At 30.7% G+C, this 27800-nt stretch overlaps 5 protein-coding genes across 5 annotated transcripts; all 5 read right to left on the reverse strand.

Annotated features, from left to right (window-relative positions):
• Nucleotides 1-1945: 1945 nt before the first annotated feature.
• LOC132937379 (uncharacterized) lies at nt 1946-3023 on the reverse strand. Its single transcript, XM_061004201.1, has 2 exons — nt 2847-3023; nt 1946-2768 (listed from the first exon to the last, which is right to left on the reverse strand). Exons 1-2 carry the CDS (start codon nt 3021-3023, stop codon nt 2136-2138), a joined length of 810 nt encoding a protein of 269 aa, XP_060860184.1. The 3' UTR covers nt 1946-2135.
• Nucleotides 3024-9479: 6456 nt separating this feature from the next.
• On the reverse strand, nt 9480-12473 carry LOC132950170 (E3 SUMO-protein ligase ZBED1-like). The gene is made up of 7 exons (XM_061021437.1): nt 12271-12473; nt 11571-11705; nt 10512-11285; nt 10443-10462; nt 10089-10379; nt 9733-10028; nt 9480-9560 (listed from the first exon to the last, which is right to left on the reverse strand). Exons 1-7 carry the CDS (start codon nt 12471-12473, stop codon nt 9480-9482), a joined length of 1800 nt encoding a protein of 599 aa, XP_060877420.1.
• Nucleotides 12474-12669: 196 nt separating this feature from the next.
• On the reverse strand, nt 12670-14067 carry LOC132950177 (uncharacterized). The gene is made up of 3 exons (XM_061021451.1): nt 13833-14067; nt 13651-13728; nt 12670-13574 (listed from the first exon to the last, which is right to left on the reverse strand). The coding sequence occupies exons 1-3, from the start codon at nt 14065-14067 to the stop codon at nt 12670-12672; spliced, it is 1218 nt and encodes a 405-aa protein (XP_060877434.1).
• Nucleotides 14068-15418: 1351 nt separating this feature from the next.
• Nucleotides 15419-16873, reverse strand: LOC132950184 (ATP-dependent DNA helicase pif1-like). Its single transcript, XM_061021463.1, has one exon. It carries the CDS (start codon nt 16871-16873, stop codon nt 15419-15421), a length of 1455 nt encoding a protein of 484 aa, XP_060877446.1.
• Nucleotides 16874-22345: 5472 nt separating this feature from the next.
• Nucleotides 22346-23797, reverse strand: LOC132950192 (uncharacterized). Its single transcript, XM_061021476.1, has 2 exons — nt 23629-23797; nt 22346-23454 (listed from the first exon to the last, which is right to left on the reverse strand). Exons 1-2 carry the CDS (start codon nt 23795-23797, stop codon nt 22346-22348), a joined length of 1278 nt encoding a protein of 425 aa, XP_060877459.1.
• Nucleotides 23798-27800: the final 4003 nt, after the last annotated feature.

The raw sequence follows: 27800 nt of genomic DNA on the forward strand, positions 1-27800 counted from the left end.
ATTGAATAAGTGGTCCATTTAGAATCTATTTAATGTATTTGTATAGTAATAGTAAATATGAAAACAATAATAATCAAGGTGCTATAGAAAATATGGATAGCTTGATGACGGACGTGAGTGATGGGAAAACTTTTTTTCTGACCATTTCTTTTTAGTTTTAGTCTTCTCAATGGATTATTAGGAATGGTGATTGATGACTTACGATTTACGCGATATTAGGGGATTTTAGTTCGAATGGCGTTTAGAACGTTAGTCGTTCTGCAGCGTTAGTAGTTGTTAATCCTTATGATGTGCATTATAAATGATGACTCATATAATATGATAATTGATAACATATCTATCATCAGTCAGTGTCGCAATAACCGGGTGTGTTGCGTGTGTTAAACACACGGGCCCGGGGCCCCAACCCATAATGGGGGCCCAATGATAAAAATTTAAAAATATATAGAAAGAAAAAAATAAAACCATTTTGTTATAATAATAATTATTGATAAAGATTAAACAATAGATAGGTTTTGTTTTGTACACAACATAATTATCATACATCAACATTTCTTTTGCGGACTGTATGACCGAATTTAAAAAAGTTTGGTTGCAATTGATTAAAGTGCGTCATACGAAGGAACGCGAATTTTGACCGGTTTAGTGTGAGTGTGTTTACGCGTTTCAATTATTGGTGCCAATTTTGTTATGCGAGAAAAACGAGACCGGGCTCGCTTTTATAATGCACGTTCAAAAGTCGGTCAATAAGCTATCCATTTTGATAACGTAGTGATAGTTAGCAACTTAGTTGCGATATTTGAAGGGTGGGCGGGAATAACGTGCTATGTAGCAATTCGTAAATGTTCAGGAACAACTAAAAACGAAAACTGTATTATACATTTTTTTTTAATGTTATTTGGAACGCACGTAGAACGTTCTTCCATATTCGACTATAACACTCTACAATATTTTATTATTTTTTTTTTTTTGTGTAGGTACTGTATTCATTTCACTCAAACAAAATTATATCATAAATACTAATATTAATAAAACATATTATTTTATTACTAAAAATCACATTATTTTTTTTTACATATTTTAAAATTAATACAATATAATATTATCCTGGTATTTTATTACCCTTTAAAAAACCACATAATTATTTTTACATATTTTAAAATTAATACAATATATTATCCAGGTAATGATGTATAGAAGTCACTGTATTGTTGAGGCATATACTTACACATGTCTAAAAGATCTTTTTTCTTTTCTTTTGTTAAGGCCACTGGGAATTCGTAGGCTGGTGGTAAATCTTTAATAGATAAAGTATTATCTTTAAAGTTGTTTTGACGTATTTGATGTAATGTCCAAGGTCTCAGTGTATTGTGACTTTCACGAATATTTACATGCTTAGGAGCATCAGCTGTCAATTTCAACCACATTGCTTGTGTTATTTTTAGATTTTTTTTTGTAATATCTTGCTCTAATGCAGAAAAATCTTTAAAATCATTTTGAGACATTTCTATAATACGAAATGGTTTTTCTAATCTTGCATTAGCTGTAACATATTTCCATTGTGACGGTACAAGTACTTTTGCTGTTTTTTTTTGTTTTTCAATTAAAGCGAAATCACGGTCACATGGTAAAAACCTATGGCCAGTTGAAAGAAATTTTTGATTAATTTCTGTAAAATACTTGCGAAATATTAGATAGGAATACATGTTTAATATTCGCCAGTTATTATTTTGACCGACACATCTATCAGACCATATTATCAATTTCCTCTCTTCGCCATGTTCAAGAATATCGTAATTATTTTCGATATAATTTAAAATACACGAAGCTATTTCTAATGAGCCTCTTTTAGCGATACATTCATACCACAAATTCATAGAAACTTCATTATTACCTACGTTATGAATTGCTACATTATAGTTGGAAAGTTGTCTCTGATAAAACATGTTAGAATGTGTAAGAGTTGGGCAAAATAATACTTGCTGTAGATCAACGCAAAGCACTACAATAGAGCTATTGAGTCTACCGATGTCTGTATCTTTTTTAAGGGCATCATACGATTGCTCAGCTTTAGAATGATGCAACTTACTATCAATTTCTATTTTTTTTCTTTCTTCCTCTGTATCAGCTGCCACTTATTTATTATAAAAAAAATCACACTGTTTGCATGTATCTGAACGCGGATAGCCGAAACGTAATTTAAAGTCTGACCGAAAAATATTTCTATAGATACGTTTACTGACATTTATATCTGGATATTTATTTTTAAACGATCGATAAAGCTTACACAAATTTAAGTCTGAACTCAAACATTGCAGGTTATCTGTAGCGATACGGCTGTAATGAGACGGTTGTCGAGGTAAACTATTTATGTGTTGTCTAATTAAATCTCTTACAGGGGCATCAATAGCATGAGGTCTATTTAAATGTTTTCCACGGTTATCCCTAGGTGTAATAATACCTAATTTAATTTTATCTTGTAGCGTCATAACACGTCTTCTTGTAATACAAAACGTATTTAAAAGAGTATTTTTGCATACCTGTAAATCATCTATGTAATATTTAAATGAACAAAATCGTCGTGATGTAGCATCTGTTTTTCCTGGTCGTCTTCTCACAGAAGCATTTACTTTTATACACTTATACAAAAAAGCTGATTGTTCATCATACGTTAACTTATAAAATTCGTCAAATAATAAAAGTTTTCTTGCTAAAGTCATTGTTGCACAACCTTGCCAAGGACATGAACTCTGGTCACAAACTTGATCCTAAAATTTTTAAAAATGTGTATAAAATATTTTTCAACATTATGTTTATTTTACTACATTCATAACATTTTTACTAACCACGGTTGGAGGTGTTTTAGCTGGTACAAGCTTTTTACTCTGAGATGTATATTCCTTCCCACTATTTCGAAGAGTTTTGTTTTTTACATTTTTCCAATCTGTCATATTGATTTTCCGTTTTTGTCCATCACTTAAACGGTTAACATCACTAGTAGATAAATTATTTAGACTTGTCATAGTTAAATTGGTAACACAATCGTGATATTCGCACGTCTCGCGTCGCGTTGACTTACTGTGAATAGTAAACGCTTAACACACATAGCACGTTTTAATAGTCAACTAATCGCCGGTTTCGAAGTATATACACGATGATTGTGTACGATAAAAACATTCTGCGAATTTTTCGATTCTTAAAATATATCGAGATTGCTTCATAGCACGTTATTCCGCGAAAACATGAAAATTGAAAAAAATGTTACATAGCACGTTATTCCCGCCCACCCTTCATTTATTTGAATTATTAAATTTATAAAATAATAAATAAATGATTGCCATAATTTTTTTAAGTGAGTACAGTATTTATTTTTTAGTTTCTAAATGAAAGTTAATGTATGGTATGTTCAATTTTTTTGTTATTTGATAATTATTTATATTTAAAATGAATAAAAAAGGTTACAAATTATTACATTTATTTATTTGTAAATTCATAGGTACCAACGCGTTGTAATTATGTTAACCTTATTTTGTATGAGTAAAAACTCAAAACTCTAAAATATGTTTTCAAATTTGGAAAAATTAATTTTACAATAGTCGATAGATTAATTTATCAATTTTCAAGAGTAAGGGAGGGGGCCCAAATTGGCGTAGTTAGGGCACTGTCATCAGTCATTCAGTCATTTGTCTAAAAAATTAAATAATAACTGAAAAGTCTGTCTTACAGCGAATGGCATGGCATTGCCCCAAATTTGAATGCTGACAATACCTGCCTACACCAGATTGCGTTATAATATTGTTTTATACATTAGACTTAAGTAACCTAACTGTATAGCCACATTTACCCGGGACGAGTACTCGACCGTCAATTTTAACACAAAATACAGTGCTCTGATAAGTGAATGTAGAAACCGTTTCTTTTCGCTGGGCTGAGTGACTGATTATATATACAAACTATCATAGGAATACTCGCTGATATAGGATACCATAGTATACTATTTTAGTAAGTGTAATTTTTGTATGACAAATTTTCATATTGATTTATTTTTTGTAGTACCTAGGTACGTCACAATCCGTATATTGGCCATGAATGTATTAAAATAATATTTATTTTTTAAATAATAATTTTTAATGTTCTTCGGGTGATTGTTATTATATTTATGGTGATTCTTATGGAATTTCATATTCCTAAGCTCTCAAAGTTCCTATTATTTATGATTATAGGACTATAATTGGACGATGAAATTATATCAAAACTTCATGTCTCATAAGTGTTTTAAAATCAATACCTAAGTGAGGGGCGGAGTGGCCCGCCGGGCAACCGGGACAATGCCCGGTGGTCTGGATTGCTTATATAAGAAGTGGCCTGGTCCTGCAGGTATGATGGAGTAATTAACATTTAGAATATTTAGTTATTTTTGATGACTGTAAAAACAACGAAAACAAATTTATGATGTGATATGTGAACCACCAATTATAAATAGTAAATAATCGATGTTGCGATAACTCGTTTTCTTATTATGGGTCGTCTTATCATAATAATAGACATGTAAAACACATAATCTATAAATAGTTATTCAAACTGGGTATATTATATTGTAATTGACACAAAACAACAAAGTATATGACTATGGTTGTAAATAACATCACAGGCTTGTATTTTTATTTAATAATGCCAATGATACCACAGATTATGTTTGTAGTTTGTATAATCTGCGATAATACGATCAATACGGAATAAATCCAAACAAAACCACAAAGTTTTAATAAGTTAATGTGTAATTTTTGATTTGTTTTTTATTTTCAATATGCATAAAAATTCCAAAAACAAGAACAAACGAAAAGGAGGACATGAGAGGGAACAAGAGAAAAATAAAAAACTCTTGTCTGTGATTGGGCAAAAGTGTGAAAAAATTAATTCATATTTCAAAGGAAGGTATTGACGTATTTTAGTATGCAGAGTTGGGAAAAATAATATTATCTAGATAAAAAAAATATTCGAATAAACATATTTTATAATAAAATATTATTTAATACATTTCCTAAAACAAGAAGCTTAAGTGTTTTTATAAATATAAGTATAAAAAATAAATTTCTATAGTAGTGATATATTATATATTTGTGTAAATATAAAATAATACCTGTGTTCAGTTATAACTGTAGGGCTGTGAATTTAATGCACTAAAAAACCTTAAAAACTGCATTAAAAATGTCAAAAATATGCACTTAAAATGCAAAAAAAAAAGGAATATAAAATGCCAAAAATTATAGTATGAAATTTATTAAAAATGGTTTTTAATTTAATTTTTATATTTATATTAATATTGGGTACAGGATATTAAACATTAGTACAATAAAGTGTTTATTTAAAAAAAAAAAAAAAATAGTAAAAATGTTGATTGAATTTGAATTTACATTTGCATTAAGTTAATGCTATTCGCCTGAAACATATTTGAAAAAATGTTGTTTGTATATATTTTGTTAAACTAATGAAACAAACTTAAGGATATTTATTTCCAAGTAACTTTACTGTTGAATTGGACAACAAGTGCTCGTTTGATGTTCTCAAATAAAAATGACTGCCGATTGTCTGTCAACAAATTTTTAAATGCCGAAAAACTCCTTTCAACATCTACAGACGTAATAGGAGCATATCGCACAAAAGCCATGTCATCGAAGCTGAGGTAATCTGGGAGAGACGTTCTGGACAGTTCAGTTCCCTCGAGAATTTTCGATATATTGCAAATTGTATTAAATCCCGTATTTTTTTCCAATACATTTTTTAATTTTAACTGAATGATTTTTCCTCTTTCATTTTTTATTTCTTGAATTTTGTTTTGAAATTCTGTCACAGCTTGAATAGAATCTGCGAGAGTACGACCAGACAATTCTAAACGAATGATAGTTTCAGGTAGTGTCCCAAAGTTAGATTTAATGTACGCTAAATTGCACTCTAAATTCCGATCGGCCATTAAATCTTGTACTTTTACAATGGTTATAGCGTCTTCTCGGTTGAGCTCCATGATTACTTGTTTTATTAAAACGTAATGTTCAGAATAATACATGGCTGCATTCAACCAAGTTCCCCATCTAGTCAATATTGGTTGAGGCGGTAATGGTATATTAGGAGCAATAGTTTTAAAAATTTGTAATCGATACGGTGCTTTTAAAAATATTTTTTTTGCATTCGAAATTAAATCATCAACTTTCGGAAAAATATTTCGTATTTCTTCTGCTACCCTATGTAGAGCATGGGCAAGACATGTAACGTGTTCCATTTTAGAGTAAAGTAATTTTAAAGCTTTTCCTGCTTTCACCATGTATGGTGCCGCGTCTGATAAAAATAGTATGACATTCTCCCGTTGAATACCACCCGGCCATAATAGCGAAAGTGATTGTTCAAAAAATCTAACTATTGTACCACTATTAGCTTTTTCTCACACTATTGAATCTAATAAAAAAACTTTACCGGGATGGCCCAATTCTAATGTACCAATTATTGTATTTGCAATATATCTACCCATTGTATCTGTTGTCTCGTCAATTGAAATCCAAATTTTTTTTATTTGATGCATACGTTTTGATTTCACATAAAGTGTATTCGTAACATTCGTGTACATATGTTTTTCTTAATGTTGATTGGTCAGGTATCGATTTATTAGTATATTTTTCTAGAAATTTACGAAAAGTCAGTTGCGATAATTTATTCAGTGGTATATTCGCACTTAAAAAAGCTTTACAAAGGTCACTATTAAAACATGAGTTTGATGAAATTGTGATCAAAGTTTGAAGACATGAAGTTTCTTTATCGTTTTATTTTTGGACACCTACAATATGTTTGTTACTTGCTACGTGTTGTAAATTTTTTTCCGCCGAAACCCTAATTTCACAAACTTTACAGTATAATATTGTACCATCTACCATCTACCACTAAAAATATCACCGCCAAATTCATTGACGTACTTTCGTAATGTTGACGAGAAAAGCGGCGATTTTGATTTCGGCATTTTACTGTTCACACACTTCACTGTACATTCGCGAACGCCGAATAGGTACTAAACGATATTATACTGAAATACCTACTAATAACTTAATATGGAAATTCGTGACTGATATACGATATGCCACAATAACTTATCTAAGTTATCTAGTTGTCTAGCAATTGCCTTATTTTATCGAATAATAATTATCTTTACCTAACCCGTATATAGCGTGTGACTTGTGTAAAATATTATTTAATAAAATATAAATTTGACATAATATATACAGCTCGTGTAAAATAAAAAAAAAATGTTTTCAAACGAGTCAATTGACGGAATTTGATTAAAAATACTAGAAAATGAACTAAAAAAGCAGAATATGACCTAAAAATGCGAAAAATGACCTAAAAATTTAAAAACGTCAAAAAATACAAATATGCAAAATAAAAGTTCCATAGATGGATTTGTTATTACATAATTCAAATTATGTACTCACAAAACTATGTTTTACAATCACCAAAAAAAAAATGCACTTTCCTATGAATTCACAGCCCTAGTTATAGGAATACTTAGAGGGAGTTTTTTGGTTCAAATACTTGATATTTCAATGAATAAACATTTTTATGGTTGATACTACCTACTTTACAATAGAAGCTAGGAAGAATATAAAATGTGTATGATAATAAATTGATAATATCATTATCTTCTACCAATATGTAGGCTAAATAAATTGTTTTATACTTCACCCAATCAAAAAATGGTTAGCACACATCTAGCAATAAGATAATAAATGGTAAGATATTAAATTTGAAAAAAATGGCCTGAAATAAATTTAGGTGGCCTGAAAATATCTGTTTGCCCGGTAAGAATTGTTGAGCCACTCCGCCCTGCCTAACCGTATAGCCACATTTATCCGGGATATTTATGGAGATTCTTATGGAATTTCCTATTACTAAGCTCTCAAAGTTCCTATTATTTATGATTATAGGACTATAATTGGACGATTAAAATATATCAAAACTTCATGTCTCATAAGTGTTTTAAAATCAAAATTATAATTTGTATTTTTATCCACTACTCCGCACTCGTATATTGTTCTATAATAGTTATTGCTTATTGAACATTATCTAAAAAAACAAGCCAAGTGCGAGTCGGACTCACGCATGGAGGGTTCCGTACCATCCTTAGCTATAAACATGTTGGCAACACCGCTTATATTATATATTCTAGGATTTTAGTATTTCTTGTTAAAGCTAGTGATGGGTGGTAACGGATAATTTGTACTATCGACTATTATTCAATTATTCATTTAGACTATCGAATAATTATTCGAATAATATTTTACACAACTGAATAATCAAAACTATCGAATAAATTATCTATAATTTGAATATTAGTTATTTCAGTCGTATTGTTATTTTTAACCCTTTCAGACCAGGATTTAATCGGATAAAGAATAAAGATAGGTAGCCAATTTTAGTAAAAAGATTTTTTCCTTGGAATTTTACCAAGATCAATTTTTGGAAATAATAATTGTTTTTGGTATTTAATTTTATCAGAAAGAATATTAATAATAACAAAAAAATAATTTTTCCATGTTCTGTAAACAAAAATACACATATTTAATATTTATTATTTGGGTATTGGCTACAATGTTCTATCTGTAAAATTGATTACAGTAGATAAGAATATGCAAAATAAAGCATGTCCCCTGGGAAGGAGTGAAGGACATAGGGTCTGAAATGGTTAAAGTATTGTTCAGTAGAAAAGCACAAAAGTACAATTTGTATTTTCTCAAGAATCTCAAATTTAAAAGGTAATTATTAAGTAATCATATTTGTTTATTTACATATTTTTAACTGTTATTACTCAAATTGTACACCTTTTCATAAGTATTTTATTATTTGTATTAACTAATAACTATTACATATTGTATATTTTGATTTTTCTATCTTCTATAACTTCCATGTCCTAGTTACAACTTACAATTTGTTTTTAAATTTCAAATTATATCATATTATAAAATATAAATTATGACACAAACATTAATCAATTGACAGTTATATTTTTTGAATAATATAAATTTAATACCTATTCATTAATTTTAATTTGGATATACCTTCTAAAAACTTTGCCAAATCCTTTATATTATTAACTATTATAATACAAATAATGTAATGTTTTGAAAACAATTGTATTATATTGTTTTTGCTAAATGTCTAAATATCATTGTTGTACATTTTCCCAGTATTCAACTATAATATTAATAACTCAATTTAAATAAAATACAATGACAACTAAGGAGTTATGATTGTACCTACTGGCACTGTGGCTACTGGCTACTAGTAAGTAGTTAAATATTTGGTATTACAACTTTCCTGAAAAACTCAACAGATTAATCATAAGAAAAGTACGATTTTATATAAGATTTTGTAGTTAAACAAAATATAGTTTCTTAGAATTGAATTGTATAATGAGCATATCTCCAGACTACATTTAGTTAATGTGTTTCCATACTCCAAGTCCAAACCAGTTGGATAAATAGGTTGACACTTGACATGTCTCCAAACCAGTTGGAAATCTGCAAATAATAATACAAAAAATACATTAATTTAAAATATTTTATTAAAATCAAGCTTAGATTTATTAAATAATAATATTTTTAAAAGTTTCAAAAAGGATAAAAACTACATATTTTTGTGTAAAAATATTATAGTATCTAAATTATCTGGCAAAAGTCTGTTCCGTCTAGCACTCATTAGTTGTCCTGTTTTAGAAAATATTCTTTCTGAAGGAACAGATGTGGCAGGAATCATGGCATATGTTAATGCAACTTCGCTCAGAGGATGAAGTACAGATTTGTGGCTAAGCCACCATTCAGCTACATCACAGTTCAAATTTTGATAAGACATATGCAAGTACTGTTTCATCAAAGTAATAGCACTACTGGTCGATGTTGTTTGACCCTGCACACTGTTCACTCTACTTTGCAAAAAGCTCCAAAGATTTTCTGAGTCCTCTTCAACTTGCTCAGTAGTAACTTCACGTTCTAAAATAAAACATAAGTATGATGTAAATTATAGATTTTGAATAGAATAATAGCGGTTACTTATATTTACTATCATATAAAAAATATCAGCATCTAAAGTAGTATGTGTTAAACTTGCTATTTCCGATATAATGCTACTCTCAGCAGTCTCAGCTTCAGATGCATTTTGTTCAACTCCAAAAGCAGCTTTTTTAAACCTCGGGTCTAAAAGGGTTGCACGAGAAAAATATGGAAATGGTGATTGTTCTTCAGTCCCTTCAAAACGCCTATTTACTTGTGTCACCAAGTTAGATTTTATAAATCTTCCAACAGATGTTTTTGGACTTTTAGAGCATAATGAAGTTTGTAATCCTAAATTTAGAATAATGAAATTATATAAATAAAATTCAACTTTTAAAGTAAAACATTAATTACCTCGTATCAAAGGTACAACTCTTGATATTGTAGGATATTGCTCAGCAGATAGCTCAACTGTTAAGCTACCTATTGAATGGTCGTAACAATGGTATAATGTCTTCAACAATAACCCATTCTTCAGGTGTAAGGTTTGAAGGAGCTTCTTTTAGTGATATCATGACAATTGTGAGGGGTTCTTTTAACTTCACCAGCCTCTCAAACATAATTAAAGTGCTGTTCCATCTTGTGCGAACATCTTGTTTTAGTTTCAAGATTTGGGTATAGCCCAGTTGTTTTTGTTTTTCCCCCAAGATTCTATTTCCAACTTCACTACGCTTAAAAAAACCTAAAATACTTCGGCATTTTTTTAAGATCCGTTTCATTTTATCTGAATCGTGAAGTTCATTTATTTCTTCTCCTGCTGAATGTTCTTCACCGAGATATAGAGCTTGTTGAACTACAAGATTAAGTTTGTGGGCGGTACAAGGAATGTGCTGAATATCCATTAACCTAACAGCTGACTTGATGTTAGACCCACCATCAGTAACGATTGCCACTACTTTGTCTAGAATACCCCAACTATTCAATTCACTGGTCATTATTTCATCCAAATGAGCACCAGTATGACTGTGTTCTAATTTTTTTGTACACAGGACAACTGTTTTCAGTTTACTTTGTTCTTTTGGAAAAAAATGTGCAGTCATAGTTTTGAAAGAATCTGTATTAATTGATGTCCAGATATCAGTAGTAATGGCAATATAACTAGTATCATTTAAAAGAGTCTGAACCTTATTTCGGACATTTGTATACATATTAGGTATTATAGTTCTACCAAGTGCCCTTCTGCTAGGAATTTTATACCTTAAATAAGTTTTAATTTTTATAAAAAGTGTATAAAATTAATTTTTAATTTCTTATGTTATTTTATTTTCTGTTTAATAATAATATTTTCTTGTATTTTCTAATTGTGTATGATAATTATGTATATAATTGTGTAAAACTGTAATGTTTAGTAATAAAGCTTAAAACAATGTTCATATCTATGATTTTGTGGTTTTTACTAACTTTGTTAAATGTTTTACTTATTAAATGTTTCTCTAATTTTATAATAATTGAAATACAAAAATGATGGTCATTTATATTTACCTAGAGTCCAATAAATTCACCATATTTTTAAATCCTTCATTTTCCACAATTGATAATGGTTGCAAGTCCTCTGCTATCATTCTCACAATTGCTTCGTAAAACGCTTTAATTTGTAGTTCTGACGGTGCTCCAAATCTGAAATAACACTTTATAGGTAATAAATAGTTCAAATGTAAAAATTTAAATAAAACATAATATTATGAATAAAAACTAAAAACCAAATACTCCAAATTTATATAGCAGAACATGTTTTGATTAAGTATTATAATTTATAAATCAAAATTGTGTAGTTATATAAATGAAAAGCTTCTATACTATCGCTTGTATCTTATAGCTTATAAAGTTATAACTTATAACTATCATTCAAACCAGTTGAATTTACAATTTTCTTGAAAACTAAAACCATATTTTACTAGTAATTTTTTCAAATTAATAATATTAAAAATATGGCACATTTTTTTGTAATATATTTTTACCTACTCTATTTGTATACTTAACCCAAAGCTGTATTAAACTAAACAACATAACTTTTGTTTTTGAAACCTTCCAGAGGTTGATGTATCCAAACCAGTTGGAAAATGTCCAAGCTGTAAACTAAAAAATAAACTCATTTAAGTTGTACTTCAATTTAAGTTTTATACTAATTACACATTTATACTATTATTCTTAATACAATTCAGTAACTCTAATTGAGTTTTACCTATTTGACAATAAAAGTTGTTTTTGTCTCTTTATAAGTGGCTCAGATTCAGTTGTTGCCACTGTAGTCTCATTACTATTAATGTTGTTTGTAAAATGACTAACAACAGGTACAGTGGATGAAGTATCATGAGGTTGGGATGCCCTTTTTTTTTTTTTTTCCGGTTTTAAATCACGGACAGGGAGGGAAGTAGGTTTCCCCATTGCTGCCTCCCTGGCCGCATCGTTTATTGAACAAAAACAATAAAATCAAATACAATTTCCACATTACATCGTATGAATGCTTAATTACAACAATATGGGGGCCTCTAACCACCCTGAAAACTTTGGCCCTTCGGCCCACAACAAACAATATCTTAACTAATTTTTACAAAAAAAAATATGGCGTGGCAGGACGCTATTAGTCCGCCACAGCTTCCCGCTGCCTCACCCTCTCTAACTCCTCCTTGCGGCCCATGATCGCCTCCACCATTTGAACGAACTGGGTTTTCCTTTTCTCTGCTGCTGCCAGGATCCTACCTCTGAGTGGTGCTTCGGTTGGTAGCTCATCTGCCGATGGCCCGCACAGGAGGTCCATGACGTCCTCCGGACGTACTGGCCGCCCCAGGGATTTCTCCACTTCTTGCCTCTCGGCGCTCCAAAAGAAACACACAAATACGGTGTGCTCGGCATCGTCTATCTCCGCGGTGCAGTGAGGACAAGCTGGACTCGGCGCCTTATCCCTTGTCCAAAGGTAATTTTGGTAACAGCCATGGCCGCTAAGGGCCTGCGACATGTGGTAGCTCACCTCGCGTGGACCACATTGCCACCACCTGGACAGATTCGGTATCAACCGTTTGGTCCATACCGCCTTTACGGTAGAGTCCCATACATTTTGCCAACGTCTAAGGACATCGGCCGTCGTATCGCTCTTAGACAGCGCAACGCCGACTTTTTTCGCTGCCACAATCTGCTTCCTTGCTCCCGCTAGGAGGGTTACCGGGGGCATCTTGACCAGTACAAGGGCTGCCATGTCAGATACTGTGCGATAACACCTTGCAACCCTCAGTGCCGCACACCTCTGCGCTTGTAGCATTATATTAGTTGACTTTTGAAACCTGGAGACTTCGTCTGACCAGATTGCTGCACCGTATAACAATCGGCTATGGATCACACTCATTAGGAGCTGTCTTTTGGCCTGCGTCGGGCCACCGACGTTAGGCATGAGTCTGCCCAGTGCGACTGCTGCCTTCCTCGCCACAACAGCTACAGTGCTCGCGTGCTCGATGAATGACAGCCTATTCAGTAACTCTAATTGAGTTTTACCTATTTGACAATAAAAGTTGTTTTTGTCTCTTTATAGGTGGCTTAGATTCAGTTGTTGCCACTGTAGTCTCATTACTATTAATGTTGTTTGTAAAATGACTAACAACAGGTACAGTGGATGAAGTATCATGTGGTTGGGATGCCCTAGATGTTCCTATAAAATATACAAATTAATTTAGAAATACATTTCTTATGCTAGTATATTTAAAATTATAACATGTTTTAAAAAAAATTAAATACACAAAAGTATTTAGTTACCTGGTACATTAATACTATCTTGAATTCCATCTTGTTCCTTTTCTCTGGCTTGTATAATATTATCACGCTCTAACCTGGTCATATGCTTTCTCTTTAAATGCTCCATCAAATTTGACGTACCGCTCGACCTTTGGTAAGTTTTTTTACAAAGTGAGCACTGGGCCTCATTAGAATTATTTACATCCTTTATAAAATAATTCCAAACAACAGAACTATTTTTCTTGAGCCACGACATTATTCCAGTAGTTCAGTACAAAATAAACAAAATTGGTCGGCTACAGTTAGCCAGTTAGCTCTTAAAAGTGCTGTTTTTGCCACTTAAAAGTTTTGTCATAAAAATTTAAAAAAAGTGATAACACTGATAAAAAAACAAGTTACTTAGGGCCAGTGCCCAGTAGTTGTACCGTACTACAACTGTCTACGGTTAAATTACGATTAAGCTTAATCAGCTGATAACTGATAAGCTGATAACAGATATTTATTATTTAACCTGGCAAAATCGGCCGATTAAACTCCGGTTAACTTTAATATCGTAGAAATATAATTTACTAGCTGATCCCGTGCACTTCGTTGCTCGCTAAATGTATCAACTCTATATGACTCAAACTTTGTTCAATTCGTTTTTTAATATTTGGTGTATAGTATTCAAAATTTATCTTAACTTTTCCGTTTCCCTGAATAAAAATTCTGATACACAGCAGTACATTATCAGGTATGTATGTATGCTGTTTGTACGTATGATTTAACTCTAAAGTATCAAAGTTACACCAAGTTTGTCGTTTATACTTAATATTTTTAATTTGTCTGATCTTTCTTTTACATCCTGTATGGTACATACATTATTATACATATTCCTATATTCGTGTAGTCCACCCTTAGAAATGTCATCATTGCCACTGAAGAAGCAATATAACGTTGTTTTGCCATATAAATTATTTCTAGGGAATTTGTAGTGTAGAAAAATATAACCAACTTATTGTAAGTGTATATAGGTAGATCAATTACCCGGCGTTGCCCGGAAACAAATTCGTGACAAATGAAATAAAGCCATGTATTACCATTTACCTTCTTAAATACATAATTATCGATAAGACATAAGGTTAGGATACTAAACTTAAAAAAACTACGTTTTTTGAAAAGTAATTTTTATTATTTTGGAAAAATACTACATAACTACCGATTAACCAATATTTCTTTATAAACTATATTATTAGTTTTTTCACCAGGGGCATAAATGTATAAGTTTTTTTCTGAGCTTACACGGGAGCAGGCAACATAAAATTGTCCGTGAGTGAAGCATGGATCGCTGATATCAATTCCTGCAACTTTCATTGTCTGTCCTTGTGCCTTATTAATTGACATAGCAAAACAAAGTTTAACTGGAAATTGGACACATTTAAATTCGAAGGGGTACTCGTTTGTTATCATTGGTATTCTTAGGATATATACCATTTGACCACTCGCTGAGCCGGTAAGAATTTCAGCTTCAATAAGGTTTTTTTTCAAAGATAATATTTTTAATCTGGTTCCATTGCACAATTTGGGAGCATTTAAATTTCGCATGAGAATAATAGGCGCACCGATTTTTAAATCAAGTTTGTGTGGGGGGAGACCTGATGGATATCAGTCAGGATATCTATAGCTTCATCTTGATTAGTAAGTGTATCTATGGAAATATAGTTTTTTTTATCAGCTTCGAACATATAAAGAACTTTTTCGTTTATGATGTTGATGATGTCGTTTTTAGGGGCCAAAATTGCACGTTCACGGAGCCATTCATTGGATTTATTGGAAATATGAGAAATTTCAGGATAAACTTTGTTGATTAAGTTATTTTGATCAAGAACCGAAATTGCAAATGTAGAATTTATTTGTATTATGCTATCCTTATCATTCTGAAAAGTTCCGTCACCAATTTTCAAAAGATGTTGTGAGAAGAGCTCGGCATTATTATCACCACCAAGGTGTACACGCATATTGGTTGTTAATCTCAAAGATGTTATGTAAGACCAAAGATAAGATGACTTTAGACAGGCGTTGATTTCATCACTTTTAGTGCCTTTAGGCACAACTGGCAATATTTGTCTAAAGTCACCAGCAAAAAGAATAACAACTCCGCCCATTGGGCGATCATTATTTTTAAAATCCCTCAGCGTTCTATCAAGTGCTTCAGGACCACCTTTATTCGCCATTGTTGATTCATCCCAAACAATAAAACGTGTCTCCCTTAATAATTTACCCAAAGAACTTTGTTTCTTCACACTACAAACTGGGCGTTCGTTAGTCTGAAGATCCAAAGGTAATTTGAAAGCGGAATGTGCTGTCTTGCCATTTTGTAATAATGTTGCGGAAGAAGCGACTGCTAATGAAATTATTCTCTCTACACGTAACTTTGCAAGCAAGAGATTCAGCATGAAGGTCTTGCCAGTTCCACCAGGAGCATCAAGAAAAAATAATTCTCCAGTATCTTGCAATACGCTTTGTAAAATAGTATTATAAACAACTTGCTGATCGTTTGTTAACTTCGGCTCATTCTCCTGGATGTAATTTGAAAGTATATCATAATCATAAGAAGTTTCTGCAATATAAGCCCTATCTCTAAGAAAATTATTATCATTATCATCAGTTCGTAACGGTGATTCCATGTTAAGATCAGACAGCTTCTTTCCAGATATTTTCAGAAGATCATTTTCTATTAATATTAAAGTTTTATTCAAAATATATGGAGTGACAGCTAAATCGTGATTTCCAGAACGATGCCTTTCTTGCTGCAAAATATCTAATGACATATTATTTTTGTGATTTTTACACAGTTCTGTTAAATTAGTAATGTGGCAAAATGCTATCATAGTAACAAAAAGTTCTCTTAGATTCGACACTGATTGAAATAAAGCAGCTTCTTCGAGAGTAGAATTCCAATGACTTTCATTTTGTAACAGACCAAGCGCTTGGCAAGCTCTTTGAAATGTAGGGTGGATAACGTCATCAACAGTTTTTAAATCTAAAAATGAAGTTGGTCCACGGACGTGATGCAAAAGCATACGTAAATAATAACATTCAACATTACTTGGGTGAACATTGTATACTCGACCGAGCACATTGGATTTCTTGACTCATTAATAAATAAATAATAAATAAATAAATAAATAAAAATAAATAAATTCAGATAACTAATTTGGCAAGACTATCGAATAATTCGATAGTTATTATTCAATAACGCCCATCACTAGTTAAAGCGTCAACAGAAATACATAATCTGTGAAAATTTCAGCTTTCTAACTTTCATGGTTCATGAGATACAGCCTGGTGACAGACGAACGGACGGACAGCGAAGCCTTAGTAATAGGGTCCTGTTTTACCATATACGGAACCCTAAAAATGAACTGAACACATTTAACAGTAATTTACATATTTTTCACTATTTTTATTTTGAACAAAAGCGTCGACACTTATCGTGTTGTAAACAAATCTTCAAATACAATTGCATTCAATTAAAAACAATAACTCACTCGTTGGTTTAGGAACTACAGCTCTAAAAACACACTCAAATATGTATGATCCAGATATGCACTAAAAATGACCAAATATGCATGCACAAATGAATGGTACTATGTCAAGTGTTCGAAAGTCATGTGTTAGAAAGTCAAGTGTTATAAATTTAAGTCTCATAAGAGTCATGTGTTATAAAACGGATTTCTCATAAAAATCATGTGTTATAATATAATATTATTAGAGTACCTACATACATACATGTTCCTTGTCGTTTAATCGTTTTAGCTAAATGTTATCTTTGTTTGTTATCGGGGCAGCGTGGTGATGCACAATTATATCGTACAAGAGGCAGTTAAGAATATAGTTTGTCGTTAGTAACTCAGTCTACGAAAACGAATAGTCACTCAGTCTACAAAAAGTTATTTTTTAAAGTTTTTGTATAACTAAATGAAAATGGAATTAAGTTTGACCGTCACTCCATCAATTCATGAGAAGCGTGATACATTGGATATTAATGGCTATTTATATATATTCAATAGACAATATCAACGAAAAATTGACAATAATCTTGTATTTTATTGGATTTGTCGATGCGGAGCACGGATACAGACTATCATAAAAAATAATATTCATATAATTGATCCAAAAGGTAAGCCTTTTTCAACTAATGATCATTCTCATGGGCCAGACCCACAATATTTACAAATAAAAAAAGTTAAACAAGGCGTCAAACGAAAAGCCGATGAAACAAATGATACTGCTTCAAATATTTATCAAGAATCTATAATGTCAGCGTCTGTTGCAACTTCTTCACTAATATCTAAAAACTCGGTTAGATGTTTAATTAAACGACGGAGAATGGGTAAGGAGTGTAAAGAGCCAAAATCAATTTCCGAAATTATTATTCCCGAAAACCTTCAACATACATTAGACATTAAATTGTTTTTAATTAAGTCATTTTATCGTAAAAATGATTATGTCATGATATTTACTACAATAGAGAATTGTTTGATTTTAAAAAATGCGTCATTTTGGGTAATGGACGGCACATTTAAATCTTGTCCTGCATTATTTAATCAATTATTTGTTATTCATGGATCAGTTGAAAGAGGAAATAACAGAACGGTTGTTCCATTAGTTTATGCGTTAATTCAAGAGATGAAGATTTATATATTCAGTTGTTCAAAAATATTAATAACTTTGCAGCTGAAAATGAAATAAATTTTGAAGAAAATTCAAATTTGGAAATAATTACTGATTTTGAGTTAGCATCAATAAATGCAATAAATGAAGTGTTTAATTTCGCAACACATTCAGCATGTTTTTTTCATTTTACACAATCAATTTACCGAAAAATTCAAAATGTTGGTCTTAGCAATAAGTACCTAAATGACGATAATTTTAATCTTCTTGCTCGTCAAATACCAGCTTTGGCATTTCTTCCTGTTAATATGGTACGTGATGCTTGGAATAATTTAAAAATGCAATTTAGCAATTACGAAAATGAACAGCAACTTGTATCATATTTTGATGAGAACTATATTAATGGTAAAATTAGAATGCGATATCGCAATAATAGAACACCGAAAAGAAATGAACCAATTTTCCCTCCTGAAATGTGGTCCGTTTCATCAAGGACATTAACCGGAACTCCAAGAACTTCAAACTCTGCAGAAGGATGGCATAATAAAATTCACCGTCTTCTTACAACTCACCCTGGTAACTTTTATTATTAATTATTTTTAATTATATTGTGTAACATAATTAAAATTTATTTTATTTAAGGTCTGTACAGATTTATCCGAGGAATACAAAAAGAGCAGAAAGGAACAGAAGTAACCGTAGAACGCTTAATAACAAACTCAACGTCCATTTCCAAAAATACAAACGACCAAAATATCCGACTACAAAATACATGTAAACGATTAGAACAGAACCCTGGGTATGATATAAAAGAATTTCTTAAAGCAATTGCTTCAAATTTTAAATTTTAAACATTTTTACAATTATTCCTTTTTTTTAAATTGTTTAACATTAACATTTTAATTCACACATAATATATAGTTAATTCAATTTTTTATATCTACTGTAATTTTTATAATAGGTACATAACTTTTATGACATATGATTTTTATGAGAAATATATTTTATAACATTTGATTTTTATGACACTTAATATTATAATATCTGACCTTATAACACATGCCTTTCTAACACTAGACCTAGATTCCAAATGAATACATATAAGTACTTACTATGATTAAACTATTGAAATTGTTATATTATAAATATAAATAATATGTCTGTACCATTAGAATTTTTTTTGTTTTTGTAGGTACCTATCATTATAGTATTATAGGTATTATTTATATCGCTTATTCGCTTCCATAGTGTAATGATATGCTCACACACCATTTTAATAAACTAAAATTTTACAGAATAATAAACAACGGCCAGACTGTCGCTTGTAGAAATCGGTCGCATCAAATAAAACCATTAACAACGACAACTAAGATATCGACACGCACTCATAACAGTATTACATAGGATGTGTGTGACCTTATTTTATGCTGACGCCAAAGAATAATCTAGTTCCCAAGCCCACAATAATTTAGTGACAAAGCCACCCACCCCTCTCTGGTCAGCATCCTCGCGTCCGTCCCTTAAATCAGTACATGAGCACCAACCACCAGAGTAACAACCTCTCAAGTACCAAAGAAACCGATTTCAACGAGCGACAACTGGACTTCTTATGCAAGCAATAATCAGTGCGTTCGTTAATTCAATTTGTGTATTTGAAGTATTACTTTGTTTTATCTAAAACCTAAAACTCCTACAATATTGTCTACAAACAACTACGAATCAGGTAAGGCATATAATATAATATTTTATGTTGATTGGAGTTAATACATTCTATGTGCTTTTTCCCATAAAATTATATTGTACGGTGTATTTGATCTAATTCTCGAATACACGATCTCGAGAGCCCTCCGAACACCTGGAGGAAGGTAATAGCGTAATTTTACTACTCTAACTTTTACTATTTTAATATAACTATCGACAGGAGTCGTGTTTATATTTGGATTTTATTTTATCTTAATTTTAAGTTATTACAATAGGTAGTACTAGGTACCTAGGTATTGCATATGTGTGCCATCTTGTCATTAATTTTCTGTGTGTAAACACAATGGGTTCACGTGGATCGATAATAACTGCAGGTATTTAGAGCAATCATAGAGTCATAGATATAAGCTGATAACACACATTTTAGATAGCTTATTTTTAAAATAAAATATCGATATGCAGATATCGAAAAACCAATAATATGAGACTTTTATAAATCTACGGATGTGGCTTGGTGCGGCGCATTGGCTGCTACTAGTTCCCGGATGGGTGACCACCCGCCACCCGGGTTCGCAGTAGTAAAAAACCTTGCCACACATACACATGTTTGCTTACCTACCGTAACAACCATAACAACACCTTACCGTACCAACCTTATTTACCACAGTTCATAACCACTACAACATCTAATGGCCTTATTCGCTGAGCTTAAGGTCATAAAAAAAAAATAAAAAATTTACGGATATTTATTCACACAAGACACACTATATTTCTATATATTACATTATATTGGTATCTAGTATGCGTAATACGCAGGCCGTGGGTGTACATAATATAACATATTTTATGCTTGTTCATAAATATATTATTACTTGTATTAATAATAATAATAATAATAATAATAGTTGTACATATTTAATATTTAACGTACAATTATCTGTGTATATTATTATGTTGGTATAAATTGTAACCGTGTAGGTAGGTGTACTTATGTGGCTATGTATAAAATATAATGTGTGTGCGCGTTATTCATTGGCGTCCTCTTATACAGCAGCTCGTACGTCATATTATTATATATTATATCTATATTAATGTTTTCATAATCCTAAACGATTTCGGCTGACGGACTACAACTGCAACGGGTCTCTAAATAAACCACTCGTCCTCGGTGGGTCCAAGATGATCGCTGGATGTAGGGGGGGTGGGGAGATATTCACCGTCCGTTAACGTTCTGGTGAGAGCTTCTCCGATAAGTACGAAACAAAATGTAAATTTATGTTAAACAAATTCGATACGATATATATAATGCATTCTCTTATCGTCGTCATAGTCCTATCTCATCAGTAGGATATAAATTGATGTCCGCTTGTAAATCGATCAAATTATTTTGAAGTAGGTAGGTACGTTTGTCAGCAGTACGAGTGTTTGTTTTTCGGATCTTTCTCGGCAACGGTCGACGATCTCTGATCTCTGCAAAGACACTGCCGCACAGCATGAACACCGTTGGCGTTTGATATCCGATTGTCATGTTCAGTAATGTGTGTTGTGGTGTCATTTTTCATATCTCTTCTATTTAGGTCTCTCATACTACCTTTATGTCGCTCATAGTATACTATTTATAATTTATGTACTCTCGCGCATGTATCGGGAAGTGAGCAATAAAATGTTTAGTTTGGTTCAAAACTATAGTGAAAGATAACAAAATAAGAATTATTTGAAAATATTATACTGTGTTCGCCGAGTCACCGAGAGAATGTTATTTCTTGTGCATACAACTGTGGTCTGTGAGCGAAGACTGGGGAGGTAGGTCGATGTGATGGTGACCCGTCATTTGATCCGGTAAATAATATCCGGCGACAAATGATCCGCGACATTTGGTCCGGTTCAAAAAGAACTTATACCAAAAATATCCTGCTAAAAAATGTCCGGTAACAAAAAAATATAAAATATAAATATATAGTTTTATTTTAATTAGTTGTTATTTTATTTTCATAATTTTCAAAAACGTCATAATAAAAGTAATAATATAGAATACAAATGTTTATAAATTAAAATTATGAGCGATACCCTTCAAATACGTAATGATATTTGAAGTTTCATAGTTTTCTACTGTATTTTTAAGACGTTGGTCTATGTTTTTATATTTTTTTTTTTTTGTTGGGTTATTTTCCCCCAGATTAATTTTTTCTAGTTTTGCTTCTTGGAGCCCCTGTTCCTGCTTCAAAAAAAGATATAAATTTCCAAATAGTCGTATGATGACTTCCCAATGATGCATTGAAAGCATGGTGCCAACCTTCAACAGCATTGTTTGTTCGAGGTTGGTCATTAATTACATTGTCATAACAGTTCCACATTTCTATTGGAAATAATGGTTTTTTTCTTCTATTACGAACTGTTCGACCTATCCATGTTTCCTCAAAGTAATCTACTATAGGTTCAAACAATTGTTCATTATCAATAAAATATTGGGATTCTAGGATAGTACTAAAAGATTTTACTACATCAAGGACTGGCACAAATGCTAAAGCACATAATTGTTTAACATGGAGAGCAAACGTTGAGTCTTCTGCATATTTCTTTTGTAACCCAGTAGATTGTACTTTACGCCATACACACTGGCCAAAATGAAAAAAACATCCACTTATATGAGCATTAGGAAAAATTTGTTTGAACGCCGAAACAAAGGATTGCTCAAAATCTATTTTAATAGATTTTGGGTTCAGATCTGGTTTTAATACAAGCAATTGCCTTACAACTTCAGCGTATACTTCCTTTGTACGACTAGTCATTAATATATACACTAATGGAATAACTAAGCTACGTGTGTAACAATGAATTGTATATAATTGTGAAAATATCGAGGGAACAGATTTAAAAGTTCCGTCACCAAACCAGTCATCTGTTTCTTGAAGCATATTTAAATTGTACTGAGTAGTAAAAATTAAAATTCTGCTTTCACTACTACCACTATCGTATGCCAAAAATGTTTCGTTTTTGTTAGTCAATTTATATATTTCAGGAATAATTAAGTCTTTGATATTACTTGGATTAACTGGAGTATTTTCTTTTATTACTCGAGTCCGTTGAATAGTCCTTGACAATGATTTGATAATAGGTAATTGTCCAATTACCGGAACAGAAGTTTGACCCAACACATTTGAAATTATATTTCTTGTAGAAGTTATTTCTGTTATAGCAGTATCCTTTATAGTATTCACCAGTTCTTTGGCCTCAATTTTGGCTAAGTTTGGAGCATGCGAATGATCAGTTTCTTTTAAAATCGATCCTACGAAAAAAAAAACAAAACATTGTATGAAATGTGGAATGTACAATTTGAAATAAAGTCTACATCAAAATAATTAATTAATGTTTTATTTTATAAATATTATTATTATTATTATTATAAATAAATATAATTAATTAAATTCTATTAATTTAGTATACAAATTTAAGTACATACCCGTTTCGTCTTTCGTTGTTGTGTGACATCGGCTTTTACATGACAACTTTTTATACTCGGTACAACGCCATACTACTTTTGTTTCATACACATCATGAATACTAAATAAAAAACCTTTATTTATAAGCATATTTTTGCCTTTTTGGCTTTTTATAAATGTAAGTGGCATTGTTTAAAGTTAACATTATTCATACACGTTTGCAAACGGCTAGGTGTTCACATGTACTAAAATCGAAAAAAACGGATGTATCGCTATCTCCAACATAATAATAATTTATATCTGATAAATCGTTGAGAACTGATTAGATTCGTTAATTTGTGGTTTTTCTGACCGTTTTCTGTATATAAGGTAGATTATATATAAATATATATATATATAGGGACTATTATTGATTATTTTTCTAAAATACTATACGTACTATACTATACTATACATTTTTAACTAACTAACTAATTTCTATATATTTATTTCATATTTATTTTCATAACTAATTTTTATATATTTATATTCTATATTTTTTTTTATAATGACGTTTTTAAAAATTATGAAAATAAAATAACAACTAATTAAAATAAAACTATATATTTATATTTTATATTTTTTTGTTACCGGACATTTTTTAGCAGGATATTTTTGGTACAAGTTCTTTTTGAACCGGATCAAATGTCGTGGATCAATTGTCGCCGGATATAATTTACCGGACCAAATGACGTGGAACCGATGCGATGGGGTAATAGGCGTTTGGTATGTGCAGCGCAACCACATTCTCTTGGCGAACGGAATATAAACAATTTGAATATTGAAAACTATTTTAAATGTTTTGAAACATATACAAGCATTTTTATTTTACGTATAAAATGTTTGCAAATATTCAGATTTTTTAACTGTGCTGCTATTTAAATAAAGTAAAAACAAGAATGTGTTTTGGTTATTGCACAGTAGTTACGTGAAACTTTAAAAACTGTTTTTAAAATTATTATTTAAGTACAAAATATGTGTTTCACAGGAATAATGGAATAATAATGGGAGTGTATGGCTTTAAAAGCCTATAGTCACGAATCACGACTTACAAGAATCCAAGGCTTAAAACCGTTATTGAAATAATCGGTAAACCGAAAAAAATTATTGATACCAGTAACCGGTTTTTTACTGGTCCTGTCGTTAGCGGTAACCATTTATCGGTACTATATTCAAGATTACAGGTTACCGATGGGTAAAAAATTAGATTAAATTAACCGTTAAAAAAATTGGATATTGGTTTTCTAAAAAAAATTGTATTGCACCATTGTACTCGTGCCCTGTCAGAGACAGACAACGATTTACAGTTGTCAGTTAATAGCTACTACGTCGTCTGTTGAGAGTTGAGTCGTGTGCCTTTTATCGTATTCTGACTGGCCATTGTAATCGTGGTATAAATTATAAACCATAATTCTTTAACAAAACTATCATGATCTACCTGGGAATTTCCAAAGTTCGGTCGATCTCGACTTTTGGACACGACACAAAAGACGACGTACCTGTGAACTTGGATTTACTATTAGGTAGGTACTAGTTACTATTTACTACCACGTAAAAATACGTCAATACTCAATACCTTCATAAAAATTAAAAAATATTTTTACATATTAAATAAATGATTAAATTCTAATTTCAAAATAAAACACATAATAATAACACAATATATTTGTAATAATAAAGTTATAAAAACTTAAAATAGTAAATACCTACAACCTACTACTGAAGGACACTATGGTTTTGTTTTAAATTGTAATAAAAAATTATAATAATAATAATAATAAATTAATCAAATTAATATTATTTTCTTTATTTGTTATAAAAATTATTTCCTCTTATGATTATCATATTTTCCAATAGATCAGGCGATAATGAAGAACGCAAATCTCTCAAAATAAATTTGAGTCCTGAGAAACTCCTTTCCACTGAGACCTATTTAAAAATTAAAAAAAGTAACAAAATGTATTTATACAACTGATTTTAGTCAATTCTAAAAAAGTATATTTCAATTTTAAACTTTAAATATTAATTTTAATTATAAATTATTATTATGTTTACATTGTTATATGAGATGTGTTTATTAATTCATATTTTATATTTTAATTTATATAATATTTAGTTGTGTGCTTGGTACAGCTATTACAACTTGTGATAGTTTGTAAAGTTTAGGCATAGACCTGAGGCGTTCAGTACAATATTTTTTTATATCCATACTATGGTGAATTCTTGGAACATTAACATATTCTTCCAACAGTATTTCCATAGAACGTTGACTAGAATTAATATTTATCGACATATCTTCATTGGTTTGAGAGAATGACAGGATAAATTAGAGGTATTCATCAGGATCCATAACATTTTCTTCATGTGCAACATTATATTGAACATTATTACTCATTAGTCATTAGTATTTGCTTCATTTTCTTTTCCCAGCAGCAACTCAATGATTCTCCAAGTATTTTTTTAAGTGATCCTGTGTTTCAGTTTTACTTGAATCAAACACTGAAACCTTGGGTCCATAAATAGAGCTGAAAAAAAAATTAAAATAATATTATGAATGAATATCAAATATGTATTATTTTTATTTACATGAATTAATAAATAAATTAGTAATTATTATACATGAGCTGTATATTGGATTTTCAAATAAAACCTTTTGTCGCTTTTCCATCAACTTAGCCATAGAGTTAGATAATATTGGTTTTTTTTTACTTTTGAAATAATTTTCCACCAGATCTCCCATTGTGATGTCGTGTTTTTGAAGAAAAATTATTTCATCTCTAGCAGGTTGAAGTGAATCAATCTACCAAATACAAAATAATAGAAATATTTAAAATAATATTCTTTGAGTCAAAAAGCTTGATTTAATAAAATGTAATATAAGACTCCTAATATATATTGTTATACAATGGCAGTTGAAAAATACTTAAAAATACACAGGCACAATTTTTTCAAAATATTCACAATTTTTACAAAATACATAAAAATCACAAAAATGTGCAAATTATTTTGAGTTAAAAATTCATAAAAATTTTTCTTTTTAAATCTAAAATTTTAACATTTAATGTAAGTTAGGATAACTTTGTCTATCAGTATAAAAAAAAAAATGTCTACCGGAAAGTCAAATTAAATATTTATGAGCATTTAAAGTTTAAATTTTTACAATATTGGATTCACTCGATTTCTTATGTAGACAGAGAATTTCTTATTTTTTTGTAATTTAAAAACGAATAACTGTAGATACCTACTTGACATTTATACCATATGTTTATTTTATCAATTCCTATACTTGATAAAATTACTAAATAGTTGGGCCAAAAGCGTAAAAATGTAATACAAGGCTCCTGATAAATTGTTATAATAGCAGTTGAAAAATATTAAAAATACACAGGCACAATTTTTTTATAAGCATTTAAAGTTCGATTTTTGACAACATTTATCAAATTGAAAATTTATTTTGTAGTTAAAAATTTATAAAATGTTCAACATGTATAGCTTAGGATTGAAAATATAAAACAGGTTCCATGTAAATAGGTAAATAAATTACTTTATTCACAATATTATCATCAAATATACTACGTTCAGAATCGTTTTAGGTATAGGTACAATGATATTATAATCAATATTTGCTTAGTATTTTATTTATGTTTGTTTTAATACAATAAAAGTGTTTCAGACCTGAAAACCCGAGTTAAACATTATTTTAGTCATTCTTACGTTCTTACATTTTATAGGAGCAGCGCCGGGATATACGTACTATGTGTCAATGAAGTTTTATTAAACTGAATAGTGCCAAGGTATATGTAATCTTTGAGTCATTTCAACTAGATAGGAGCGAACTAAGAATTGACAAGCGCATACCATCGTACCTCAACGAGTTAACAGTGCCATTCTAATTAACTTTAGAGTGTCATTAACTAGAGAATACGAGGGTAAGGCGTATAGTTGGTTTACCGCGTATTGTCCAAAACACCCAGCATCTTGTGGTATCAATAATTAAAATCGAAAACATCTCTCGACTTGTTAAGTAAAACTACCATAGTTAGGTGTCAGAATTATTTTTGCGTCATAATTTTTACAACGTTGATTTTAAAAAAAAATTTTAATTTGTTAGCACAAAACACCGAAAATCGTGAAATTTGTAAGGCTATACAAT

The sequence above is a fragment of the Metopolophium dirhodum genome, chromosome 1 (assembly GCF_019925205.1).
Source record: "Metopolophium dirhodum isolate CAU chromosome 1, ASM1992520v1, whole genome shotgun sequence".
Classification (NCBI taxonomy): domain Eukaryota; kingdom Metazoa; phylum Arthropoda; class Insecta; order Hemiptera; family Aphididae; genus Metopolophium; species Metopolophium dirhodum.